The sequence below is a fragment of the Emydura macquarii genome, unplaced genomic scaffold (genome assembly GCF_026122565.2).
Source record: "Emydura macquarii macquarii isolate MOO-44397 ecotype Brisbane River unplaced genomic scaffold, CSIRO-AGI_Emac_v2 contig_67, whole genome shotgun sequence".
NCBI classification, from domain to species: Eukaryota; Metazoa; Chordata; order Testudines; family Chelidae; genus Emydura; species Emydura macquarii.
In genome coordinates, this window is record NW_027130204.1 from 6,212,206 (window position 1) to 6,236,841 (window position 24,636).

A 24,636-nucleotide genomic window follows, 5' to 3' on the forward strand; every position below is an offset into this window, starting at 1 on the left:
TGCCGAGTCGTGGATCTGAGACCAGATGTGCTGCTGAGACTATCTCCCAGGGCAGAGCGGCTGCTCTCGGCTCTCCAGCGCTGGGGGAATGGAAGGCTGCCAGTGCTGAGACTCAGAATGTGTCTGATGCCTGAAGTCAGGACTTTCTTTCTCTGCCGCTCCTGCTGTCTGATGCTGCCTGGCTTCTGTTTGAAGCTCAGTGCCTGCCATGTAGCTGAGTGCTGCACCACAGCCAGAGGTAGGCGACCGTTTTCCAGAGCTTACCGTTGTTATGGTTTCCTTTTCCTAGAGGAAAAGCAGATCTTTGCATTAATACCAGGGTAAGTGCAGACACAGGCTAAATATAACCTCGCTCTTTACAGAGGTAAAGCGGGGAGGAGGATATGGGCAGGGGCCAGAAAGGCTGCCTTCACCCGCCAGCCCCAACGCGAACTGCTAAGGAAGTTTTTGTGGGAGTTTTGAGAGAGAGAGAGAGAGAGAGAGAGTGTGTGTGTGTGTGTGTGTGTGTGAAAGTTACCATCTCCACCAAGGACTCCCTGTTTGACCTTGGGCAAGTCTCATAATCTCGCTGTGCCTCCAATCCTGATAGTCTGTTGTGTCCCATTCTCCCACTTTTTGTCTGCCTTCTTTAGTTAGAGCATAAACTCTTAGGAGCAGGAACTCTATGTGTGTGTGTGTGTGTGTGTGCCCACGCATGCACAGCGCCTTGCACAATTGGACCTGTAGCTGCTACTGAAATATTAGTGATATGTGCACAGGAGGGCGTGTGTGTTGGTGTGCACAAGTGAGGAAAATGAGTGTGTCTGTGCATGATGGTGAATGAGTGTTCATGTATCCACATGCATGGAGGTGAGCATGCATGAGGGCGAGCGAGCATATGTGGGAGTGAGCTAAGTGTGGGGGGGGGCTGACTCTGTGCCCAGCCATGATTTCGTGTCTGTGAGAGTGACAGATGGGGAGTGGCAGGGGTGAGAAAGAGAGAGCGTGGGAGTCCATATGTGGGTGAGCACATATGTAACCTTGTGCAAGCGCTTGGGTCTGTGTGTGTGTGAGCATATGTAGGTCATGTATGTCTGGGTGAGGCCGCCAGATGTGTGTGAGCCTGTATGTCCATGGTGAGCATGTACACCTGAATCTGTGCGTGGCATATGATCACACAGCTATATTAGCTGGACACATTGCTCTGATCTTTCCACTCTGAGTGTGTGCTGAGTGTTGGGTTTGCTTGGCACAGCAATCTGAGCTAAGTGGACCCGAGATCTGACTTTCTTGTTTCGCCTGTAGTTTAGTTGGGATGCACAAAACTGGAGGTGGGAGATTATATTTCCTGCCCACTGCATGTCAACAGCATGGCTGAATGTATAGGCATTGTCTGCCTGGAGCTGGTGGGTGAGCTCTTTGGCCCAGACAGAGCCCAGCTGTGGCTGAGAGTCAGTACCTCCTTGTGGGCTTGGTTTTCTGCAGCGATCCACCTAAATCTTTAGAGAACAGAGGTAGTGTGTTGGAAATCCCCACCCCTCCCCCCAATTGTTCTAACCCATTTGTCTGGTATCTGTAGGATCTCCCAGAGATTAAGGATGTGGTCCCAGGCGTGTTCGTTTACTGCTTTGAAACCAAACAAAACCCCTGACTCTAGATAATGATAGGACAAGAGGCGTTAACTGTTTGGTTGCCAATAGCTTTGGGCCAGATTTCTAGTCTAACCCTAGCGGGCGGCTCTGTAGGCTGAGTGGCATTGGCTCCCACATCTGCTGGGACGGAAATAAAGAGCAGCACAGGGCAGTAACGTCTTCCAAGGGGATCATCAAAGAGAGCAAAGCGCTGGCAAATTCAGCAGCAGCTACAGGCCCCGGTGATTAAAAACAGGCCTAAGCCTCCAGGAGCCAACGGATTTTGCTGTGTGGAATTGGCTCCGAATTTGCTTTTCATTTCAAAGGAAGGACAAAGCCCATCCAACCTTGGGGTGGGGGAGGTGAGAGACCATCTGGCTGCTCCCCTTTAACAAGCCCTTGTTGTGCAGGGCTGGATGAGTGAGGAGATGCAGAAAAGAGACTGATTCCAGAGAGCGTAGGCACTTCCCGCTCTGAAATCTGTCAGGGCGCAGCCTTTGGGTGGAGCGGTGGGATTTTCCTGGTGAGGTAGGTGCTGTCGGTTAAGAGAAGTGACAGTCTAAGGACCATTGCCAGCATGCGAGCCTGATAGAACTGCTTCTACCTGGAGGGTCCACGCCAGTAATGGATGCCTCCCTCTTACTTTTCACCCCTCAGTCCCAATGCACTTTACAAAGGATGGCCATATCATTATCCGCATTGAAGCAGTGAGCTGCCCGCATTGGGGTTTGTATTGATTTACTTTAATCAGCGTGAACCCTGCGGGTGGAGCAGGCTTCAGGCACTGGGAGCGCGGTGCTGTAGTTAGAATGGTATCCAAGGGAGATGGATATCTCTGTCCTCCTATGTTTGTTATCGACAACCCCATTCTGGAAGGGGATGACAGGGTCATAGCACCTAGCTCTGGAACAGCTGCCCATGCACATGCTCTGGTCTTAGGGGGGGCCTGAGATTGGCTTTGGAGCAGCAATAAAGCAGCTTTAACCCCATCCTCTCAACCCGAGAGGCGGCAGAGTCCATATTGCCTCTTCTTTCCCTTCCAGCCCAGCATGTGTAGCTGGAAAGAGAAATCACGAGCAAGTTATACAGGGCGGACAGGCAGGGTGGAGGGATGTGTAGGCACAGGACGGGCAGGGGCCAGGGGTTTGATGGTGGAGAGATTTGGGATAGACATGGCTGCTGGGAGAAGACAATTCAATTTCTGATAGAGGCTGGAGCTCCCTGGCAGGCAGGCTGCTGTCCTGTGACCCTGCCCTTGAAGCCTCCCATAGCTGACCATCCTGTCACCAGGGATCTCCTTTCCCTGAAGAAAGTTGTTATCCCTGTTCCAAGGGGGAGAGGAAGAGGTGTGCTGGTGGGAGATAATGGGATATGGAGCCTTTCAGCTTTTGGCCGCTGCTTGGAATCGGGCAAAAGCCAGAAATGAGTAAGGAGCGGGGGAATGGGCTGGGCTGATTTTGAACCCACGCCGCTGGGATCAAAAGTTCAATTCCAAACCAGGCAGTGCTAGGAAAGGGAGCCTGGAAACAGGCTCAGAGGGCAGCTAGAGTGGAAAACAAACAGAGGCTGTGAGAGTCTAACAGGGTAAATGTCTCTGCTCCTCCATTCACAGCCACTGAGCAACCTTAGTCGGGGGGGAGCCCCAGTAACTGGAGATTCCCCTTTTGTGTCCACTTGTGTGTAGACAAAATCTACCTTCCTGAGAGATGCCAAATTGGACTCCCTTGTTGGCAGCCTCAGCAGGGAGGTTAAGACTGGATAGAGCTTGTGATCCATTATGACGGCTCCCATCTCCCTTTCCGCATACTCCCTCAGGGCAGTCATTTCCCATTGTGTATGTGTGCAACTGACTGTTCCTTCCTAAGTGGAGCACTTTGTATTTGTCCTTATTGAATTTCACCCTATTTATTGCAGACCATTTCTCCAGTTCGTCCAGATCATTTTGCATTTTAATCCTATCCTGCAAAGCACTTGCAACCCCTCCCAGCTTAGTATCATCCGCAAACTTTGTAAGCAAACTCTCTCTGCCATCATCTAAATCACTGATGAAGATATTGAACAGGACCAGACCCATCCCCGCAGGACCCCATTCAATATGCCCTTCCAACTTGACTGTGAACCACTGATAACCCTCTGGGAATGGTTTTCCAACCACCTTATAGGTAGTTCCATCTAGGTGCATTTCCCTAGTTTGTTTATGAGCAGGCCCTGTTAAGCCACATCCCTGTGGGGACTGAACTTGGGACCTTTGATTCTAAGAACATGAGGCTGTAGTGTCTGAAATCCTGCTCTATGAGCTAAGACTAGAGCAGGCTCATCAAGCTCTAGCTGCAGCCCAGTCACCACTAGAGGGAGACAGAGTGCTACATGGAGTGGGTCACACACAGGGAGCAGGTGGGGCTTACCTTTCCACATGACCTAGGTGCGTACTGTATGCATATGCATTGCATCCAGAGTGCAGGAAGGAAAGGCGCACGTGATTGAATAGCACGGGGAGCTGTTTCTTCTAGGAAAGCTGCTCAATGATGTTTATGATTCAGGGTAATTTTCTGCGTGTGTATGTTTGCACGCACACGGTGGGAGAGGTCATGGCGAGACAGAACATGAGTATTTACACAGCACATGCATTAATTACTGTACATCACAGGGAGGGACTGTCATTTACTATACGTATGTACAGCACTGAGCTCCCTGGGGCCCCAGCTGGTGGCGGCCTTAGGTACTACTGCAAATACATGCTAAATAACAACAATGAAGGATGCAAGGGAGACTGATTTGTTAGATGAGATGGTTGAAAATGAAACGTAAAAGTAAAAGGACCCAGTCAGGAAGGACCTTTCACAGCTGCGATTGTGTTACCATAAATTCCAGGATCTCTGGCCAGTTCCAGAATGGGTAATTACATGCTGCCACCTTACCGTTCCCCTGACAGTGTCAATGGGGGACATTAGCCTTCACTTCCTGTCCCAAGCTTCATTTCTTGTCCTAGCTGTTGGTCTGTGTTGCGGTGAGCTGTTAGCAGCCGCTGTGTCCTTCCCCAGAGGTGGGTGTGCTCCAGTGGTAGATTCTGATGTGCCAAGTTGGTGCATCCATTTAAAATGGGGCTTTGTAGTCTTTTGGGATCAAAGGTGCTCCGTCCATGCAATCACTCAAACCCTGTCTACACTTACCTCCGAGATTCGGCGGCAGTCAACGGGAGTTACGCAAGCTATGCAAAAAACTTGCATAACTCCCGTCGACTTCTCTGCTTCTCTTCTGTACACCGTCTTCACTGCACTGCACCGACGGGAACTGTGTTCCCGTCGACGCAGAGCTACGCCACTTGTGAAGGTGGTCTTAGTACGTCGATTTCTGGATCGATGGAGCGGGTCTTCACTGACCGTTCAATCAATCCAGAGAAATCGATCTGATGGCAGCAAATTTGCCACCGTCAGTGTAGCTGTAGCCCCAGTTTATCATAAAGATGGAGAACAGCTACAAATAACCTGAACCAACGGTGAATTCTTTTCTACCTTTCTTGGGAGCAAATATTATCCTGAGTTGGGCACCTGCCAGTGACCGCAGTGGGAGCTATTATTGCATAGGTCAGGGCAGAATTTGGCCTATAGTATTTTTTATTCTAAGTAGAACAAAATTATGAATTTGTAATTTTTCCTGGTTGATTTTTACTGATTCTGGTATCAACTGCATCCATGTCCCAGTTTTGCTCCCTCCATGTGAAATACAGCTCCCACCCTGCCCTGGCCCCATCCCATCTGCTGGCTTGTGGAGAATTAAAATTAACGTCAGGGTGCGTCTCCCATTGGCAGGGATCTTCGGGCAGCGACTGGAAGACACAGTGCAATACGAGCGGAAGTATGGCCTGCGGCTGGCCCCGCTACTGGTCGAGCAATGTGTGGATTTTATCCGGGAGCGAGGCCTCACCGAGGAAGGGCTTTTTCGTATGCCTGGTCAAGCCAACCTTGTCAAGGACCTACAGGATTCATTTGACTGTGGAGAGAAGCCCCTCTTTGACAGGTGAGTCGGTATCTTAGTCACTCGGGCGGGTACCAAACTCTGGATCGTTAATGCATGTCACTGTAATATCCTTGGCTTCTGATCACATCCCACATGTGGCAGTCTCAGAAGATGCTCATACCCGACTGTTGTTCTCTTTATTTAATGTGCTTTCTATGGGCTCAGTCCTGCAAGGTTCATTGAACTCTGGCCAAAGGTGCTTAAGCATGACCTGAAATTTGAGCACGTGCCTAGCTGATGTGACTGCTCATGTGCTTAAAGATAGGCACGTGCTGAAGCGCTTTGCTGGACCACGGCTCCAGCGCTCAGCAACTTATGGAATCAACCCATAGAACAGATGTGGCATGAATGACACTGTCTGGGTAGGGTGTCTGACCACCTGCTCTGACAGGATCCTCTTACCACGCGCAGGAACTCCAGCAAGACCTAGCCTGGGCTGGTTCTTTCATTCTCCCCTTCGACTAGTCCAAAGTCTTGGTCAAAAAGCACCGAAGGGATGTCCCTTGGGCATTAAACCTGAAGTATGAAGAGCTGGTTAACAATTTTCCATCAAAACCATTTTTTTCCCCAACAAAAAACAGCTTGATAAAAATGGAAACTTTTCCCCTGAAATTCCAGCAACTGAAAAATGTCTGTTTTCAGTTGGGATAAAATGGAAACATTTGTTTGTTTTCAACAACCCCTCCCCCCACACAAAAAAAGTCAAAGAGAATTTTGACAAAAATGATGATGATTTTCTGGTTTTACTGAAAATTTTCATGAGGGGAAAACTCATTTCCTGTCCAGAAACAAGGAGTGCCTGGGGGTGTCGGGCAAGTAGGCCCTGCCAACCTGCCACGTAATTTTCATAGCCTCATAGAATATCAGGAGGTCATCTAGTCCAGCCCCCCCTGCTCAAAGCAGGGCCTACTCCAACTAAATCATCCCAGCCAGGGCTTTGTCAAGCCGGACCTTAAAAACCTCTAAGGATGGAGATTCCACCACCACCCCAGGTAACCCATTCCAGTGCTTCACCACCCAAGAACCAAAATGAGACCAAGTATTACAGCGCACGCAAGACTAGACTGGTATGTGCCAAAGGCAGAGAATAGGAAGGAAGGACCAAGGTGCTCTAGTGCCCGAGGCCCCTACACTGGCCGGGAATTGATTAAGTGAGAGAGACCGATAATCCTGGCAAGGGACTGGCCCCCCATGCTTCAGAGGGAGGCGAACTCCCCACAAGATCCCTGCCAATCTGACCTGGGGGGAAATTCCCTCCAACTCCACCTATGGCGATGGTTTAGACCCTGCACATGTGAGCAGGAACCAGCCAGACAAGCACCTGAGAGAGAAAATGCTCGGTGCCACCTCAGAGCCCTGGCTTACCCCACCCAGTGTCCCACCTCCAGCCATGGCCGCCTCTGCTGCTTCAGAGGAAAGAGATTAAAAAATACCCTCCCAGAATACATGCGGGAGAAAAATGTCCTGATCATACGTGCTGTGTGCCAAACTGCATGGTACTTTTGGAAATGGGCCCCCACCAGTAACCCTGATCAAATCCTACCTGCACAGCTGAACCCCAGGGAGATTTGGATCCAGGTCCACACACTGGGGGAATTTGGATCCTAATATCATGACCAGGACCTGTTGCTAGTCATTTTGCCAGTGAGATCATTTTCACTGGTGATCTAAGTAGCACTTGAACACAGATCTTGTCGCCAGACCACTAAGCAATGATGCCACCTTCTCCTTGCCCCTGCAAGCCAGCCAATGGCTTATGTTCATTTGTGCCCTTCACGTTCGCTGCTGCAGAAAGGGGTAGCATGTGTGATGCACAGTGGCTCATTTCCAGCCTGGGAGGAATGTCTTTAAGAGTTTACTGAAGACATTCTTCCAATTCTTCCCTCCCCATCTCTCCCTCTCCACTTCCGGACCACCCATCCTTCACTCTTTGATTCTTAATCACAGTTAGTATTTGCTCGCTCGCTGGACCTGTCTAAGCAGAGTCTCCCGTCTCCCCCCCCCTCCCCCCCCCCCCCCAGCATCTTCTCCCCCGCGTGGCTGGATGACTCCTTACACTATGGTTCAGATTCCTGCTGGGATGTGGGGGGAGGAGACATGTGGTTCGCATCGTCTAGTTCAACAGACGGGGAAAAATCAACCTGCCACTCTTCTGAGTGCGTGCAACGGTGGACATGAAACCTCCTGAAAGGACCTCTGCACTGGGGAAGCTTCAACTGAGCGCACTCCTTCCTCACAGGTCTCCTAGGGCTTGTGTCTACGGGACAATCAGAAAAGTGAAGATGAACTAGCTAAAGGTGCAAAGTTAATTTAATGTGCTTGAACTTCACCCTCCTTCAAAGGGAATTCCACTGCCGCGAACTGAGGACACTTTACTTCTGAATGAGAGTGAAAACTGCACACCACTGATGGTGTAGTTAAGATGACCTAAGTCCCCCGTGTAGACTGAGAATTCTTGCGTGGACCTAGCTCCCGCCTCTCGGGGCAGTGGAGCATCTTCTGTCAATGCAGGTAGGCTCGACACTGAAGCGCTACAGCAGCTTGCCATTTTCGGGCATTTCTGGTAAGAAAGTTACTGCCTGTTTAACTACAGGCAGAAGCTCTGGGACGGACTCCAGCAGCAAGCAGCAGCTCCCCTTCGTGTAAATAATTTCAGGACTACTAATGTCACTGTTCACCAGAGTGTCCTGCAGCTGCTCGGACATTGCATTGTGCGAGGGAATGGGACAGCGGAGGGGCCAGGGAGCCCCAGACTGACAGCAACTCAGAAACATCGCTTGGATAGTAATTCCGTGCTTGAATAATAGGAATATAGCAGGCGGGATACGCTACCGACCACTTGACCAGGATGGTGATAGTGACTGTGAAATGCTGAGGGAGATGAGAGAGGCTAAAAAAATAAAAATCTCAATAATAATGGGGGATTTCAACTACCCCCATATTGACTGGGTACATGTCACCTCAGGATGGGATGCAGAGATCAAGTTTCTTCACACCTTAAATGACTGCTTGTTGGAGAAGCTAGTCCTGAAACCAGAAGAGGAGAGGCAATTCTTGATTTAGTCCTAAGTGGAGGACAGGTTCTGATCCAAGAGGTGAATATAGCTGAACTGCTTGGTAATAGTGACCATAATGTCATAAAATTTAACATCCCTGGGGGGCAGAAAGGGACCCCAAAGCAGCTCACCACGGTAACATTTAATTTCAGAAAGAATTACAGAAAAATGAGGAAGCTAGTTAAACAGAAATTAAAACGTACAGGGCCAAAAGTGAAATCACTGCAAGCTGCATAGAAACTTTTTAAAGACACCAAAATACAGGATCAATTTAAAAGTATACTCCAAATTAAAAAATGTGATAAGAGGACCAAAAAAGTGCCACCGTGGCTAAACGACAAGTAAAAGAAGCAGTTAAAGGCAAAAAGGTGTCCTATAAAAAGTGAATGTTAAATTCTACTGAGGAAAATAGAAAGGAGCATTAACTGTGGCAAGTGAAGTGTAAAAAAATAATTTGGAAGGCCAAAAAAGAATGTGAAGACCAGCTAGCCAAAGACTCAGAAAGTAACAGGAAATTTTTTTTTAAATACATCAGAAGCAGGAAGCTGCTAAACAAGCAGTGGGGCCACTGGATGATCAAGATGCTAAAGAAGCACTCAAGGAAGATAAGGCTATTGCAGAGAAACTAAATGAATTCTTTGCATCCGTCTTCATGGCTGAGGATGTGAGGGAGATTCCCAAACCTGAGCTATTCTTTGTAAGTGACAAATCAGGAACTGTCCCAGATTGAGGTGTCAATAGACGAGGTTTTGGAACAAATTGATAAATTAAACAGTAATAAGTCCCCAGGACCAGATGGTATCCATCCAAGAGTTCTGAAGGAACTTAAATATGAAATTGCAGAACTATGAATTGTGATATGTAACCTATCACTTAAATCAGCTTCTGTACCAGATGACTGGAGCGTAGCTAATGTAATGACAATTTTTAAAAAAAGGCTCCAGAGGCGATCCCAGCAATTACAGGCTGGTAAGCCTAACTTCAGTACCAAGCAAACTGGTTGAAACTATAGTAAAGAACAGAATTATCAGACAGACAGATTAATATGATTGGTTGGGGAAAAGTCGACATGGTTTTTGTAAAGGAAAATCATCCCTCACCAATCTACTAGAATTCTTTGAGGGGGGTCAACAAGCATGTGGGCATAGGTCAATCCAGTGCATGTAGTATACTTAGATTTTTCAGAAAGCCTTTGACAAAATCCTTCAGGCTCTTAAGCAAAGTAGAAGTCATGGGATAAGAAGGAAGGTGTTCTCCTGGATCAATAACTGGTTAAAAGATAGGAAACAAATGGTAGGAATAAGTGATCAGTTTTCAGAATGGAGAGAGATAAATAGTGGTGTCCCCCAGGGGTCTGTACTGGGGACCAGTACTGCTCAACATATTCATAAATGATCTGCAAAAAGGGGTAAATAGTGAGGTGGCAAAATTTGCAGATGACACATAACTACTCAAGATAGTTAAGTCTAGACCTGACTGCGAAAGGTTACAAAGGGAGCTCGCACAACTAGGTGACTGGACAACAAAATGGCAGATGAAATTCAATGTAAAGTAATTCACATTGGAAAAAATAATCGCAACTATACATATAAAATGATGGGGTCTAAATTAGCTGTTATCACTCGAAAGAAATCTAGGCGTCATTGTGGATAGTGCTCTGATAACATCCACTCAATGTGCAGTGGCTGCCAAAAAAGCTAATAGAATGCTGGGACTCATTAGGAAAGGGATAGCTAAGAAGACAGACAATATCATATTGCCTCTTTATAAATCCATGGTACACCCATATCTTGAATACCGCATGCAGATCTGGTCGCCCCATCTCAACAAAGATGTATTGGAATTGGAAAAGGTACAGAAAAGGGCAACTAAAACAATTGGGGGTATGGAAAAGCTTCCGTATGAGAAGAGATTAATAAGACTGGGACATTTCAGCTTGGAAAAGAGACAACTAAGGGGGGATATGATAGAGGTCTGTAAAAATCATGACTGGCATGGAGAAAGTAAATAAAGAAGTGTTATTTACTCCTTCTCAACACGAAAACTAGGAGTCACCAAATGAGATTAATAGGCTGCAGGTTTAAAATGAACAAAAGGAAGTATTCACACAAGGCACAGTCAACCTGTGGAATTCCTTGCCAGAGGATGTTGTGAAGGCCAAGACTATAACGGGGTTTAAAAAAGAACTAGATAAGTTCATGGAGGATAGGTCCATCAATGGCGATTAGTCAGGACAGGCAGGGATTGCTGTTTGCCAGAGGCTGGGAATGGGCAATGACATGGATCACTTGATGATTACCTGTTCTATTCATTGCCTCTGAAGCAACTGGCAGTGGCCACTGTCAGAAGACAGGATACTGGGCTAGATGGACCATTGGTCTGACCCACTGTGGCCATTCTTATGTTCCCTTATTACTGCAGACTGCCTAGACCCAGACCCCTGACTCTGATGCTTTTTGAACTGCAGCAGCAATGAGAACTGGGCCGAAATCACTAGGCCTGAAGCTGCCCTTTTGGGTCCAAGTAAGGTTCAGATCCAGCATAAGCCCAGTGTCCTGTTCCGGAAATAGCCAACTGCTCACCACCATACCTGGCTTTGTGGGATTTCCAGGATTCAAGGGGGCTGATAACACAGTTTGTGACATCAGCTGGCCTCATGAGATTTCTGCCTTCTTGGGCCTTGTGAGAATTTGCTGCTGGCATATCTGAACCCAAAGCCTGATTTGGAATTGAGCCCAAACGGTGCACCCCAATTTCAGCCTATACTGGCTCCGACCACCCCTTTGCTTTCTGCACTGCATGGATAATGTTAATCTGTATTACAATCAGACCTTTCTTTACATGTGCCCAAGAAGCAGAGGCCTAGCTATGGTGGAGACTGTCATTGTCTATACCCAAGCTTGCACCAGTTTAAACTGGTGTAAACTCCTGGTTTGATGCCCTTATTTTGGTTTAAGAGTAGCTTACTTCAGTTTAGCGCTAACCTCTGCCTAATCGACTTATACCAAAAAACCCCCCAAAAAAGACACTGTTAAACCAAAACAAGTGTCTAGATGGGAGTTTGCACGGGTTTAATTAAATTGGTTTAAAATCACACTGTTAGCTAAGCTGGCAAACTCTCCATGTCCAAGCCCTGTAATATAGAACATCCTGCCTTTGACCAATTAAAGTCTGAAATACATCATCACATTAACATAGTTTCTTCATAGAATTGGATCAGCAAACGTGCCCAGTGTAGCTAAGATTGCAGGTAGCACACCAGCAAGGGGAGTGCACAGTATAGGCAAGGCTGAGGGAGCTGTACGGGCAAGGTGACACACAGCATAGCTAAGGCTGGTGGACGCAGACAGGCAATGGAAGCACACAGTATACAGCTAAAGCAGAAGGGAGAGCTGGATGACAAGCTATTGATACTATGTAGAAAAAAAATGGTGAATGATCCTTGAGGACTTCAGTTCGTGTGCCGTAGGCTGGAGGTCTCCTGCTGCCAAGTACTAAAACATCACTGGAATTTCTAAATATTATAGATGACAATTTCCTAACTCAAAAAGTGTTGCAGCCAACCCATGGGAATTCTATATTAGACCTTGTCATAACAAAAAAAGAGGACTTGATCACAGAACTAAAAATTAATGGTAGTTTAGCTTCAAGTAATCATGACTTTATCACTTTTATCATGTGCAAAGAGAATAAAGTCCAGACCAGTGATTATATATATGCACACACTTGGTGTTATAAAAAGGCTAGTTTCACAAAGCTGAAAACTATTATGAGTCAGATCTGCTAGCATGAAGAATTTAATCAGAAAAATGTCAGTGACAGATGGCCATTGTTTAAGAACATTTCAGTTAGATGCCCAAAAAGTCAAAATTGAGAAAAAATGCCATATTGGTTAAAAACAATCTGGTTTAGAGGGAAGTAAGGCAGCTATAATTTATATTTACAAACAAATGGAAGAAAGGGAAAGTTGATAGTAAGGAATATAAATCAGTAGCTAAGAATTGTAGAAAATTGATAAGGGAAGCAAAGCTATGGCCAGCAGAGTTCAGGACAATAAGGGTTTTTTTTTTAAATGTAGTAGGAACAAAACAATCCTGACAATAGTACTGTCCCATTACTAGATGGAAATGGTAGAATTATCAATAATAATTCAGAAAAAACAGACGTTGAATAATTTTTTCCATTTTATATTTGGGAAAAAAATCAAATGATGTAGTCTCATCATGTGATGATAACACTTTTACCCTTAGTATCTCAGAAAGATGTTAAAGAGCAGCTACTAAAGTTAGACATTTTTAAATTTTTTAATCAATAGGTCCAGATAACTGTCCTCCAAGAGTTTTTAAAGAGTTGGCTGAGGAGCTTGCTTGACTGTTGTTGTTCATTTTCAATAAGTTTTGGAACACTGGGGAAGTTCCAGAAGACTAGCGGAAAGCCCCTGTTGTGTCAATATTTCAAAGGTGTAAATGGGATTACCCAGGTAATTATACGCATGTCAGTCTGACATTGATCCAGGCAAGATAATGGAGGGGCAAAAACTGGACTCAATAAGTAAATAAGTAAATAAATAAATAAATAAAGGAGGGTAATATAATTAATGCCAATCAACATGGGTTTATGGAAAATAGGTCCTATAAAACAAATCTGATTTCCTTTTATTACAAGTTTGGTTGATAAAGGTAAAATAGTGTGATGTATGCTTAGACTTCTGTAAGGCATTGACCTGGTACCACAGGGCATTTTGATTAAGAAATTTGAATGCTATTAAATGAACATGGCACACGTTGAATGGATTAAAAGCTGGCTAACTGATAGGTCTCAAAATGTAATTGTAAATGGGAAATCATCATTGAGGAGTTGTGTGTGTTGTGGGGGTCCCACAGGGATCGGTTCTTGGCCCTCTGTTACTTAACATTTTTATCAATAACCAGGAAAGCTGCAGAGAGTGGGACTCCTCAGGGATCAGAGCATGTTAGGTGTGAGCAGGCTTTAGCAGAGAGTTCTGAGAGTTAGAACTGGGACTCCAGCCAGGTAGGGGCTAGAAGGGGCCCGCCAGTGCAGGAAAGGCCCCAGGCAGAGAGGCTTGGGAAGAAGAATAGAAACTTTTGTTTTGTGTGGACTTTGTTCTAGGATTTTGATTTGGGGTTGGACTTTATTTTATATTAATAAACCCAGCCACCAAGGAGGGCGATTTTTTACCATAAAAAGACTAAGTGACGTTTTATTTGAAGAGTCCAAGAGGGAAAACTGCGGCAGGGCACCTGTGGCATGACCCCAAGGCCTTTTGGGGTGGGGGGGAGGTGCATGAGAGGCAGCTGATCCCTCCTCCCCCATTAGAGGATGGCCCAGACCAGGGGAGTGCCTGGTAGAGTGAAGGCTGTGCGTAGTGCATTGGCAGGGGGCGTGCACAGTACAGCACTGGTGAGATGTCATCTGGAATACTGTGTACAGTTCTGGTCTACCCTGACTAAAATAGATTAATTCAAACTGGAGCAGATGCAGAGAAGGATGAAAGCAGACTCCAAGAGCTTGGCTAGTTTAACCTAACCAAACGAAGGCTGAGGGGAGATACAATTCCTCTCTATAAATACGTCAGAGGGAGAGGAGTTATTTAAATTAAGCGCCAACGCGGACACAAGATCACATGGATATAAATTGGCCAGCAACAAGTTTAGGCTTGAAATTTGATGAAGGTTTCTAATCATCAGAAGAGTGAAGTTCTGGAACAGCGTCCCAAGCGGAGCAATGAGGACAAAAAACTTAACTGGTTTCAAAACCAAGCTTGAAAAGTTTATGGAAGGGGTGGTGTGTTGGGACAGCCTGTGATAGCATGTAGCCGATCTGCAACTGCTAGCAGCAAACATCTCCAGTGGCTGGAGATGGGGCACTAGATGCGGGGGAGGGTTCTGAGTTACTACAGAGAATTCTGTCCCAGGTGTCTGGCTGGTCTTGCCCACATGCTCAGGGTCTAACTGATCACACTATTTGGGGTCGGGAAGGAATTTTCCCCTGGATCAGATTGGCAGAGACCCTGGGGTGGGGGGTTTCTTTCCCTTCGTCTACATCATGGGGCATGGGTCACTTGCAGATTTAAACTAGTGTAAATGGTGGATTCTCTGTAACTGGAAGTCTTTTTAAATCATGATTTGAGGACTTCAGTAACTCAGTCCCAGGTTAGGGGTCTATCACAGGAGTGGGTGGGTGAGGTTTTGTGGCCTGCAATGTGCCGGGGGTCAGACTAGCTGATCATGATGGTCACTTCTGGCCTTAAAGTCTATGAGCTTAGGTGGATGGGCGCATGTGGGCCAGGGGAACACATGGTGTATAGCGAAGGCTTCTGCAGGCAGGGCATGGGCAAGAGCATTGCACAATACAGCCAAAGCTGAGTTTCAGCTTCCATTCCTCCCTCTGCCGTTGCCATTCCTCATGCCCTTTCCCATACGTGTCGGAGAGCGTCCGAGCACGGTCTCGCCTTGAGGTGAATGTTTTTTTGCAAATCTGAGTGAGATTCATTTCCTTGCTTTTAGGGTTGCACAGAGGTGAAAGAAATCCTGTGTGCTGCTCACAACCCTTGTTAAGATACCTTGTTTGCACACAACACCCTCCAACGGGGTTGAACTGTGACACCCCGGAGGAGCACAGGAACTGTCCCTGCTCACAGAAGAAGGGAGAAGAGGTAGCAGAAAGAGCCCTGCAGCTCAGGGGGCTCTGTAGCCTCTTCCACCCTCCTTTCCTAGGAGCAAGTATGGCCCCCCTGCTCCTGCCCCCCTCCCCCTCCCTGTAATACCTGGCCTGGGAAGGAGGAGGGGCATGAAGAGCCCTAGAGCTGGCCCCTCCCTCCATCTGGAAGGGAGCAGAGGAACCCTGCAGCAGCCTGGAGTGGGTTTGAAAAACCCCAGTAGGAGCACAGAGGGGATTGTGTGGTGAGGGAGTGACAATGGGCTGGGCAGATAGAGGGCGGGGGGGTAGAGGCAGAACTGATAGGGGGCTGGGCAGATGAATTGATGTGGACTTGAATTTATTTTCCCTGTGTTTACCATCCTGCCACGTATTTAATGTAGAAACATTTCATTTACATTTAAACGCGTTGGTGCTGGATTGCATTGGTGCATTTTGACATCCAGCGGTGCGCTTTTAATCAGGCATTTCATCATACACTCGCCACAAAGTGATTCCTAATGGACATGTTTTCATTAGTTAACTTGATTGCATGCTGCCCAGTACTTTTCCAAAAAATGGGACGGTATGAGTGCGTGTCAACATTTTGGTCAATCAGAAGGGGAAATTAGATGAGATTAGGTGAGAAGTAAAGTGTCGCCATGGATCTAAAACTGGCTAGGAAGCCGAAGGAAAAAAGTAGGAGTCATGGTCCGTTTTCAGCATGGTAAAATGTTAACTGCAGGGCATTAAGGTTCCATTCTAGGGTCTGTGTTCTTTCTTTATTTCAGTGAATTGATTACTTATGAATGATTGGGAAAGGGGAGATGAGCAACCGGGTAGGAAAATTTGCAGAGGAATCAAAGTTATTTAGTTTAGTCTGGACCAGAGAGGACTGATGAAAAACTTCAGAGCAACCTCGACAAGCTAGGAGAATGGGCAACAGAATGGACAATTAAATTCAATGTTGATAAAAGGAGGGAACAAGAGAAATTACTCAAACCTTACAGGCTTTTTAATTAGCTGTATGCACTCAAGAAAGAGACCTGGCTGTCACTGTTGACAGCTCAAATGAAGACCTCTGCTTAATGTGCAGCTGCAGCCAGAAAAGGAAACAGGATGTTACGATGAACAAAGAAGGGGATCAAGAATATCAAAAACATTATAAAATGTAGGGCTGGGAGGTCCCTCAAGCGATCGTCAAATCCAGCCCCTTACGATGCGGCAGGACCCAGTAAACCTAGACCGTCCCTGACAGGTGTTTGTCAAACCTCTTAAAAACCACCAGTAATGGGGATTCCACAATCTCCCTTGGAAGCGTATTCCAATACTGAACTATCCTTCTTGTTAAAACGTTTTTCCTAATATCTAACTGAACTCTCCCTTGCTGCAGATCACACTCATTACTTCTTGTCCTATCTTCAGTGGGTGTGGAAAACAACTGATCAGGGCCCTCTTTATAACAGCTCTTTAAATATTTGAAGACTGTTATCAGGCCCCTCTGTCTTCTTTTCTCAAGTCTAAACATGCCCAGTTATTTTAATTTTTCTTCGTAGGTCAGGTTTTCTAAACCTTTTTATCATTTTTGTTGCTCTCCTCTGGACTGTCTGCAATTTATCTTTGCTAACGTGTGCTGCCCAGAACTGGACACACTTCCCCAGCTGAGGCCTCACTCGTGCTGAGTGGGATCATTACTTCTCCTGTCCTACATATGAAATTCCGGTTAATGTGCCCCAGAATGAGATTAGCCTTTTTTACAACTGCATCATATTATTGAGTCATATTTAATTTGTGATCCACTATAACCCCAGATCCTTTTCAGCAGCACTACCACCTAGCCAGTTATTCCCCATTTTGTACTTGTGCACTTGATTTTTCTTCCTAAGTGAAGTACTTTGCACTTGTCTTTATTGAATTTCATCTTGTCAAATTAAGACCAATTCTCTAATTTGTCGAGGTGGTTTTGAATTCTAATCCTGACCTCCAACATGCTTGTAACCTCTCCCAGCTTTGTGTCATAGAATCATAGAATATTAGAGTTGGAAGGGACCTCAGGAGGTCATCTAGTCCAACCCCCTGCTCAAAGCAGGACTAACCTCAGCTATATCATCCCAGCGAGGGCTTTGTCAAGCCTCAGCTTAAAAACCTCTAAGGATGGAGATTCCACCACCTCCCTAGGTAACCCATTCCAGTGCTTCACCACCCTCCTAGTGAAAAACTTTTTCCTAATGTCCAACCTAGACCTCCCGCCCTGCAATTTGAGACCATTGCTCCTTGTTCTGTCATCTGCCACCACCGAGAACAGCCTAGCCCCATCCTCTCTGGAATCCCCTTTCAGGTAGTTAAAGGCCGCTATCAAATCCCCCCTCATTCTTCTCTTTTGCAGACTAAACAAGCCCAGTTCCCTCAGCCTCTCCTCATAAGTCCTGTGCTCCAGCCCCCTAATCATTTTTGTTACCCTCCGCTGGACTCTCTCCAACTTGTCCACATCCTTTTTGTAGTGGGGGGCCCAAAACTGGACACAATATTCTAAATGCGGCCTCACCAATGCCGAATAGAGGGGAATAATCACTTCCCGTGACCTGTTGACAATGCTCCTACTAATGCAGCTCAATATGCTATTAGCCTTCTTGGCAACCAGGGCACACTGCTGACTCATATTCAGCTTTTTATCCACTGTTACCCCCAGGTCCTTTTCTGCAGAGCTGCTGCCCAGCTCGTCGGTCCCCAGTCTATAGCTGTGCATGGGATTCTTCCATCCTAAGTGGAGGACTCTGCACTTTTCTTTGTTGAACCTCATTAGATTTCTTTTGGCCCAATCCTCCAGTTTGTTTAGGTCACTCTGTATCCTATCCCTACCTTGCAGGGTATCTACCACTCCCCCCAGCTTAGTGTCGTCCGCAAACTTGCTGAGGGTGCAATCTACCCCATCCTCCAGATCATTAATAAAGATGTTGAACAAAACTGGCCCCTGCAGATATTATAAGCATACTCAGTTATCCAAGTTATTAATGAAAATATTGAATAGTATTGGACAAAAGACAGGCTCCTTTGGGATCCCACTAGATACGCCCTCCCAGTTTGATAGCAAACCTTTGATGATTGCTTTTTGTGTATGGTCTTTGAACCAGTTTTGCACCCTTCTTACAGTAATTTCAGGTAGACCACATTTCCCTAATTTGCTTATAAGAAGGTCATGAGGGACTTTATCAAAAGCCTACTAAAATCAAGATATATCACATCTACTGCTTCCCCATGCCCACTAGGCCAGTAACTGTGTCAAAGAAGGAAATTATGTTGCTTTGGCATGATTTATTCTTGACAGATCCTGCTGGCTATTCTTTATAACCCTACTATCCTTTAGGTGCTTAAAAACTCATTGTTTAATAGTTTGTTCCAGTAGCTTTCCAGGTATCAAAAGTAGGCTGACAGGGTTAAAATTCCCCGGGTCCTCTTTGTTCCCCTTTTTAAAAAAAGGGTACTATGTTCGCCCATCTTTAATCCTCTGGGACCTCATCCATCCTCCATGAATTCTCCAAGATAATTGCTAGCAGTTCCAAGATTGTTTCAGCTAGTTCCATAAGTACTCTACGATGAATTTCATCAGGCCCTAATGGCTTGCATATATTGAACTTATCTAAAAATTCTTTAACCTGTTCTTTCCCTATCTTGATTTGTGTTCCTTCCCTCTTGTTAATAATATTAACTGTGCTGAGTATCTGGTCACCATTCACCTTTTTAGTAAAGACTGAAGCAAAAAAGGCATTAAACACATCAACCTTCTTGATCTCATCCATTACTAGCTCTTTCCCTGCTAAGTAGAGAGGACCTACACTTTTCTTCATCTTTCTCTTGCTCCTAATGTATGTAAAGACCCTCTGCTTCTTGTCTTTTATGTCCCTTGATAGCTATAACTCATTTCTTCCCTTAGCCTTTCTGATTTTGTTCCTACGTGCTTGTGCTATTCTTTTCTTTTCCTCCTTAGCAACTTGTCCATGTTTCCTTCTTTGTAGGGTTCCTTTTTGATTTTCAGGTCATTAAACAACTCCCGAGGGAGCCATATTGGCCTCTTACTATTCTTCGTATCTTTCCTTTGCCTCGGGATAGCTTGCAGTTTTGCCTCTAATATTGTCTCCTTGGGAAACTGACAGCTCTCCTGAACTGCTTTATCCCTTAGATTTCATCTCATGGGACCTTATCTAATATTTCTGTGAGTTTTTTAAAGTTGGCTTTTTTGAAGTCCGTTGGCCTTATTTTCATTCCTTCCTTTCCTTAGAATCATGAAATCTATCATTCCATGGTCACTTTCACCCAAATTGCCTTCTACCTTTAGATTCACAACCAGTTCCTCCCTGTGTGTCAAAAGCTTCCTCCCTAAGTGGGCTCCACCCACCAACCCTTTGGCTAACAGCAGAGCACACTAACCTACTGCACCACAGACAGCTGGCCTTCAGCTAACTCTCTGATGCAGCCTCATCTGGATACTAAGGGCAGCACTGGCCACTCCCTCGCTAAAAGGAGATTGCAGAAGTACAGGGGTTCAGAGAAGAGCAACAAGAATGATCGAGGACCTGGAAAAAGACTCCCATGAAGACAGACTGATAAGATTGGTAGGGTTATCTTCAAAAGGAGATGATTAAGAGGGTTTTGGTAAAAAACTATAAAATAATGGTCTAGAGAAAGGAGATCATTCAATGAAATTAGAAGGTGGGAAAGGCAAATCATATTTCCTTGTTTTCACACGTCAATAAACTGTGGAACTCACTGTAACAGGAAATTGTTGAGGTGAAGAATTTAGCACTATTCCAAGAGGGACTGGACAGTTCTGTGTAAATCAGGAATAGCCAGCTAACAACAAATTCTGGCAGAGATATCAAACCCCCTGTTTCAGGACTTCAGCTGATCTCTACCTCCTAGAGACCAGAATGGGACCTATGTGGGGGCAGATTATCCCGCATCTGCTACTGCAGGGTTCTTACGCCATCCTCTGCAGCATCTAGTGCTGGGCACTGTCAGAGACAGGACACCGGCCTAGAGAGACTCTGGGTCTGAACTAGTCAGGTAATTCTCACGTCGATCATCTCCCAAACGCTCAGCTTTGCATGCAGACAGCTGACTCCTGCCTGCCCACCCTGTAACAAAGGATCCCCCTCTTTCTGGATACCCTGAGGCCGAAGCAGGCTGACAGCTCTCTCCCCCATGATCAGAGTGTCTGTGTGACCCAGAAAGCAGAGCCTGGAGCGGAGTAATAGAAGCTGGGCTGGTGCTCCAGTGTCGAGTATGAAACAGCAAGTGCCAAATGGCATAACATGGGAGGCAGAGGGCCCTACAGCCACAGGGGGGAACCTGGGCAGGAGTGTCACCTGCAGTACGGCACACAGGGCAGAGCTGGAGGTAGACGGTGTGGATTGGCTGAATTCTGTTCCAACAATCACAGCGCTGGCACTGGTTGGGGGAGCAGCAAAGGTTACGTTGTTGGCCCAAACGCTGGGTCAGTTTGGATTTTGGAGGGCACAGAACTTTATTAGTAGGAGCATTACCAAGTGATTATTCCCCTCTATTCGGCATTAGTGAGGCTGCATTTGGAGTATTGTGTCCAGTTTTGGGCCCCCCACTACAAAAAGGATGTGGACAAGTTGGAGAGAGTCCAGTGGAGGGTAATGAAAATGATTAGGGGGCTGGAGCACAAGACTTATGAGAAGAGGCTGCAGGAACTAGGCTTGTTTAGTCTGCAAATGAGAAGAATGAGGGGGGATTTGATAGCGGCCTTTAACTACCTGAAAGGGGATTCCAGGGAGGATGGAGCTAGGCTGTTCTCACTGGTAGTAGATGACAGAACTAGTAGTAATGGTCTCAAGTTGTAGTGGAGGAGGTCTAGGTTGGATATTAGCAAAATCTTTTTCACTAGGAGGGTGGTGAAGCACTGGAATGGGTTACCTAAGGAGGTGGTGGAATCTTCGTCTTTAGAGGTTTTTAAGGCCCGACTTGACAAAGCCTGGCTGGGATGATTTAGTTGGTGTTGGACTAGATGCCCTCCTGAGCTCCCTTCCAACTCTCATAGTCTATGATTTGCAGCGCCACAGATCCAATGGCCCACTTGCCTGGGCAGCACCCCTCTCTGCTCTCCCCCACATCACAAAAGTGGCTGCACCCCTGTGATCCCCCCACCTCCCAGGAGTGTCCACCCCCCACCTCACTGCTGGATTTGCCCTTTCTCCCTGACAGATCATGAGATTTTCCCCAACCCCGACAGGACAGTAGGGTTGCCAACCCTCCACTATTATCTTGGACTCTCCAGGAATTAAAACTTAATCTTTAATTAAAGATTACATCATCATGTGATGAAACCTCCAGGAATACGTCCAACCCAAATTGGCAACTCTAGAGGAGGTGCCCCCACCCATAAGAAGCAGAGGAATGGAAGTGCTTTCCCATCTGATCTGGTGCCTTGTCTCTGTCATGCTGTGTGATGAGGAGAGTGGGCATGAATTCCAGGGGAGGGTGCCTGTGCTCCCAGAGGCCTGCCCAGGGGCTTGAGACTCCCTTGGGGGTCCTGGGGTGGACTCGCCTGTGTTGGTGGGACTTGTGACAGGAATGCGCTCCTCCTCCAGGCCTGCCCTTTCACACACCTCAGAAAGGGCTGTGCCCGGCTTATAGGGCAGTCAGCCTGCAGGCTTCTAAAACTCACCCCTCTTTCCTCCTGCTGCAGCAACACAGATGTTCACACAGTGGCATCCCTCCTGAAACTTTATCTCCGAGAGCTGCCGGAGCCTGTCATCCCCTTCGCCAAATACGAAGACTTCCTGTCTTGCGGACAGCTGCTCTCCAAGGACAAGGGCGAGGTCAGTGCACTTTCTAACCTCCCTCCCTTCACTTCTGTGCCATTCCCTGAGCCTCACACCTCAACATGCAACAGCCTTGCCAGTTCCTCCTCCCGTGCCTGAGCCAAAGCCCCCTGAAGTCCAGAGAAATCTTCCCGCTGACTGTGGTGGGCTTTCGATCAGGCCTTAACATCATAAGCTCCAGCGCAGAGCTGACGTATTTGCAGGTTAGTCTTGAAAGCTCGTGGTTCTCAATGTCCATCATGCACATTTTCCTGTCCTCTTGAGCTATGGCTGTTCCTTGCTTAGCAGAGCTGTCCTCTAGTGGTTGCAGTAACAACCGTGCATCAGGACAGCTGGGTTTTATTCCCAGCTCTGCTCCTGACTTGCTCTGTGACTGAGGACAAGTCACTTTGCCTTAGTGTCTCCAGTTCTTACGTGAGGATAATAATTCTTACCTCGCAGGAGCTGGGGAGGTTTTTCTAATGATGCTTGCAAAGGGCTTTGAGTTTCTCAGAGGAAAGGAGCCACAAAAAGGCAAATGCTATTATCTCCTGTGGGTGTGCAGGGACATCATAATACTTAGCACTTCTACAGCTCCTTTCATCTGAGCGTCTTTTCTTCAGCTTCTTCCCCATCTGATTACAATGGAAGGGACTGAAGGAGGCCTCCCTCCAGCTCCCTAGCAGTGCTGGTGGTTCAGGAGGGTCTTTCCTCCCATGGACTTGTTAGGAGAGATGGGGTAATTGACAAAGCGATGGGTTGATCTGATCACTGCGTCCTGCTCCTGTCATGGTGATATCTGAGCCCTCTACTGGATGGCGGCTCAGAGCTGCTGTCCTGTGTGATTGCGTCATTTTCTAAAGCTTTTAAAAACCTGATGCTAGTGTCAGCCAAAGAACCAGATGCCTGTGGAGTCAACAGTCTAGGGTCACTCACCTCTGCCATGTATGTGTGGTCCATCGCACGTGCCTATATCTCCCTCTAGTGGCTGGTCCTATGGCCTATTATAAAAACCTGTTATTTACAGCGAGGGAGTTCTCTAACTCAATTGGCAACGGTCTGTGTAGTAATGCTGATGGGCCCAGATTCGATCCCTGTTGATGACGTACGTGTCTCCACCATTTGTTAAGCACAAGGTGCAGCTGCCATGCCTGGATTGTGCATTTGGCACACAGCTTTCTTACTCTTTGCTAGAAGCTCAGCCGCTCTGCTGTCTAATAAAAGCAGCAGCACTTTAGCGTCTGGGAAGCAGGTTTAGTTTGGTGGCCATGTGGACTGGGTTTGACCTGCCCAGACTGGGGAGAGAGCTTTGGATTCCCAAAGCCTGTTACTCAAAAGCAGACTCAATGCCAAGTTTGGCAACCATCAATTTATATCCTCTTGTAGTTTATTACCTAGACAGTTGACCTGTATTTGCCTGTGCAGGCTGCAATTGTCTGGGAAGCAGCGTCTGAGTTGCTTTTGTGTGAATGATGCTAGACTAAAATGAATTGTATTGTAGTATTCTGTCTGGCATAGAGCATTACCGATACCTTGGCATTGTCCACTGAAAATGCACTTGTAATAAGACTCCAAATTTTCCTGACAACTCAGAAGTTATTTTGGGTTGTTTCCTTAGAGGAACTGGGAGACACACAGCAAGCACAGGGATTTCCCCCGTCTTTGTATGCCCAGTAGAGCAGGTAGCGTAATTTAACATGCAACATTGCACTGGCCACAGAGCTGGCCAAAATCTTTTGTGGGGAAGGTTTTCCTGCTGAAAAATAGTTTAATTGAAACTGACATTTTTCATGGGGAAAATATTGATTCTGATGAAAATCTCAGGTTTCCCCTGGGGAGTTTTGAGACCAAATTTTGTTTTGCATCAACACTTGGAAACAAAATACAAATTTTCATTTTGGACTTCAGCCATCACTTTGTTTGTTTTTCTGAATGAACTGAAAGTCTTTGTTTTGAAATGGACATTTTAACTTAAAATGTCTTTTCATTTAATTGGTTTCAAACTGAAACAAAATTACTTAAGTGAAAAGGTCAATTCAAAATAAAAAACGATCTTTTTTGCTTGAGAAAGCTAAACACAGCGGCCTTTTAAGTTGAAATGAAAACTTTTGTTTTGTTTCAAAATGTTGGTTTTGAAGCAGTTTCAAATTTCCCATGGGAACTGAAATGTGCAGCCATGGGTCAGAGTAGAACTGCCTGTTAGGCATGAAACTCAGTGTCAGGACTCCTGGGTTCTTTTCCTGGTTCTGCCACGGTGTTGCCCTGAAGGAGTCCCATCCCCTCCATGCCTCAGTTCCCTGTTTGTAAAATGGGGATAATGATACTTCCCTCCCTTTCCGGGGGCTGGTGAGGTTAAATCCACAGATGTCCATACAGCACCTTGAGATTCTTGCATGGAAATGTAAAGGGTCATTACCACAGCAAAATGGGTGCAGATCCTTGGAGACTGGTGCACAGGGCTTGCACACACCC

At 46.4% G+C, this 24,636-nt stretch overlaps 1 protein-coding gene across 1 annotated transcript in view; it reads left to right on the forward strand.

The window, feature by feature from the left end:
• ARHGAP22 (Rho GTPase activating protein 22) overlaps positions 1 to 24,636 on the forward strand; it is a 210,203-nt gene that overhangs the window by 170,310 nt on the left and 15,257 nt on the right. Inside the window, exons 5-6 of the mRNA XM_067538946.1 lie at positions 5,420 to 5,627; positions 22,050 to 22,182. Coding sequence (XP_067395047.1) covers positions 5,420 to 5,627; positions 22,050 to 22,182 — 341 coding nt within the window. The remainder of the gene's footprint in view (positions 1 to 5,419; positions 5,628 to 22,049; positions 22,183 to 24,636) is intronic.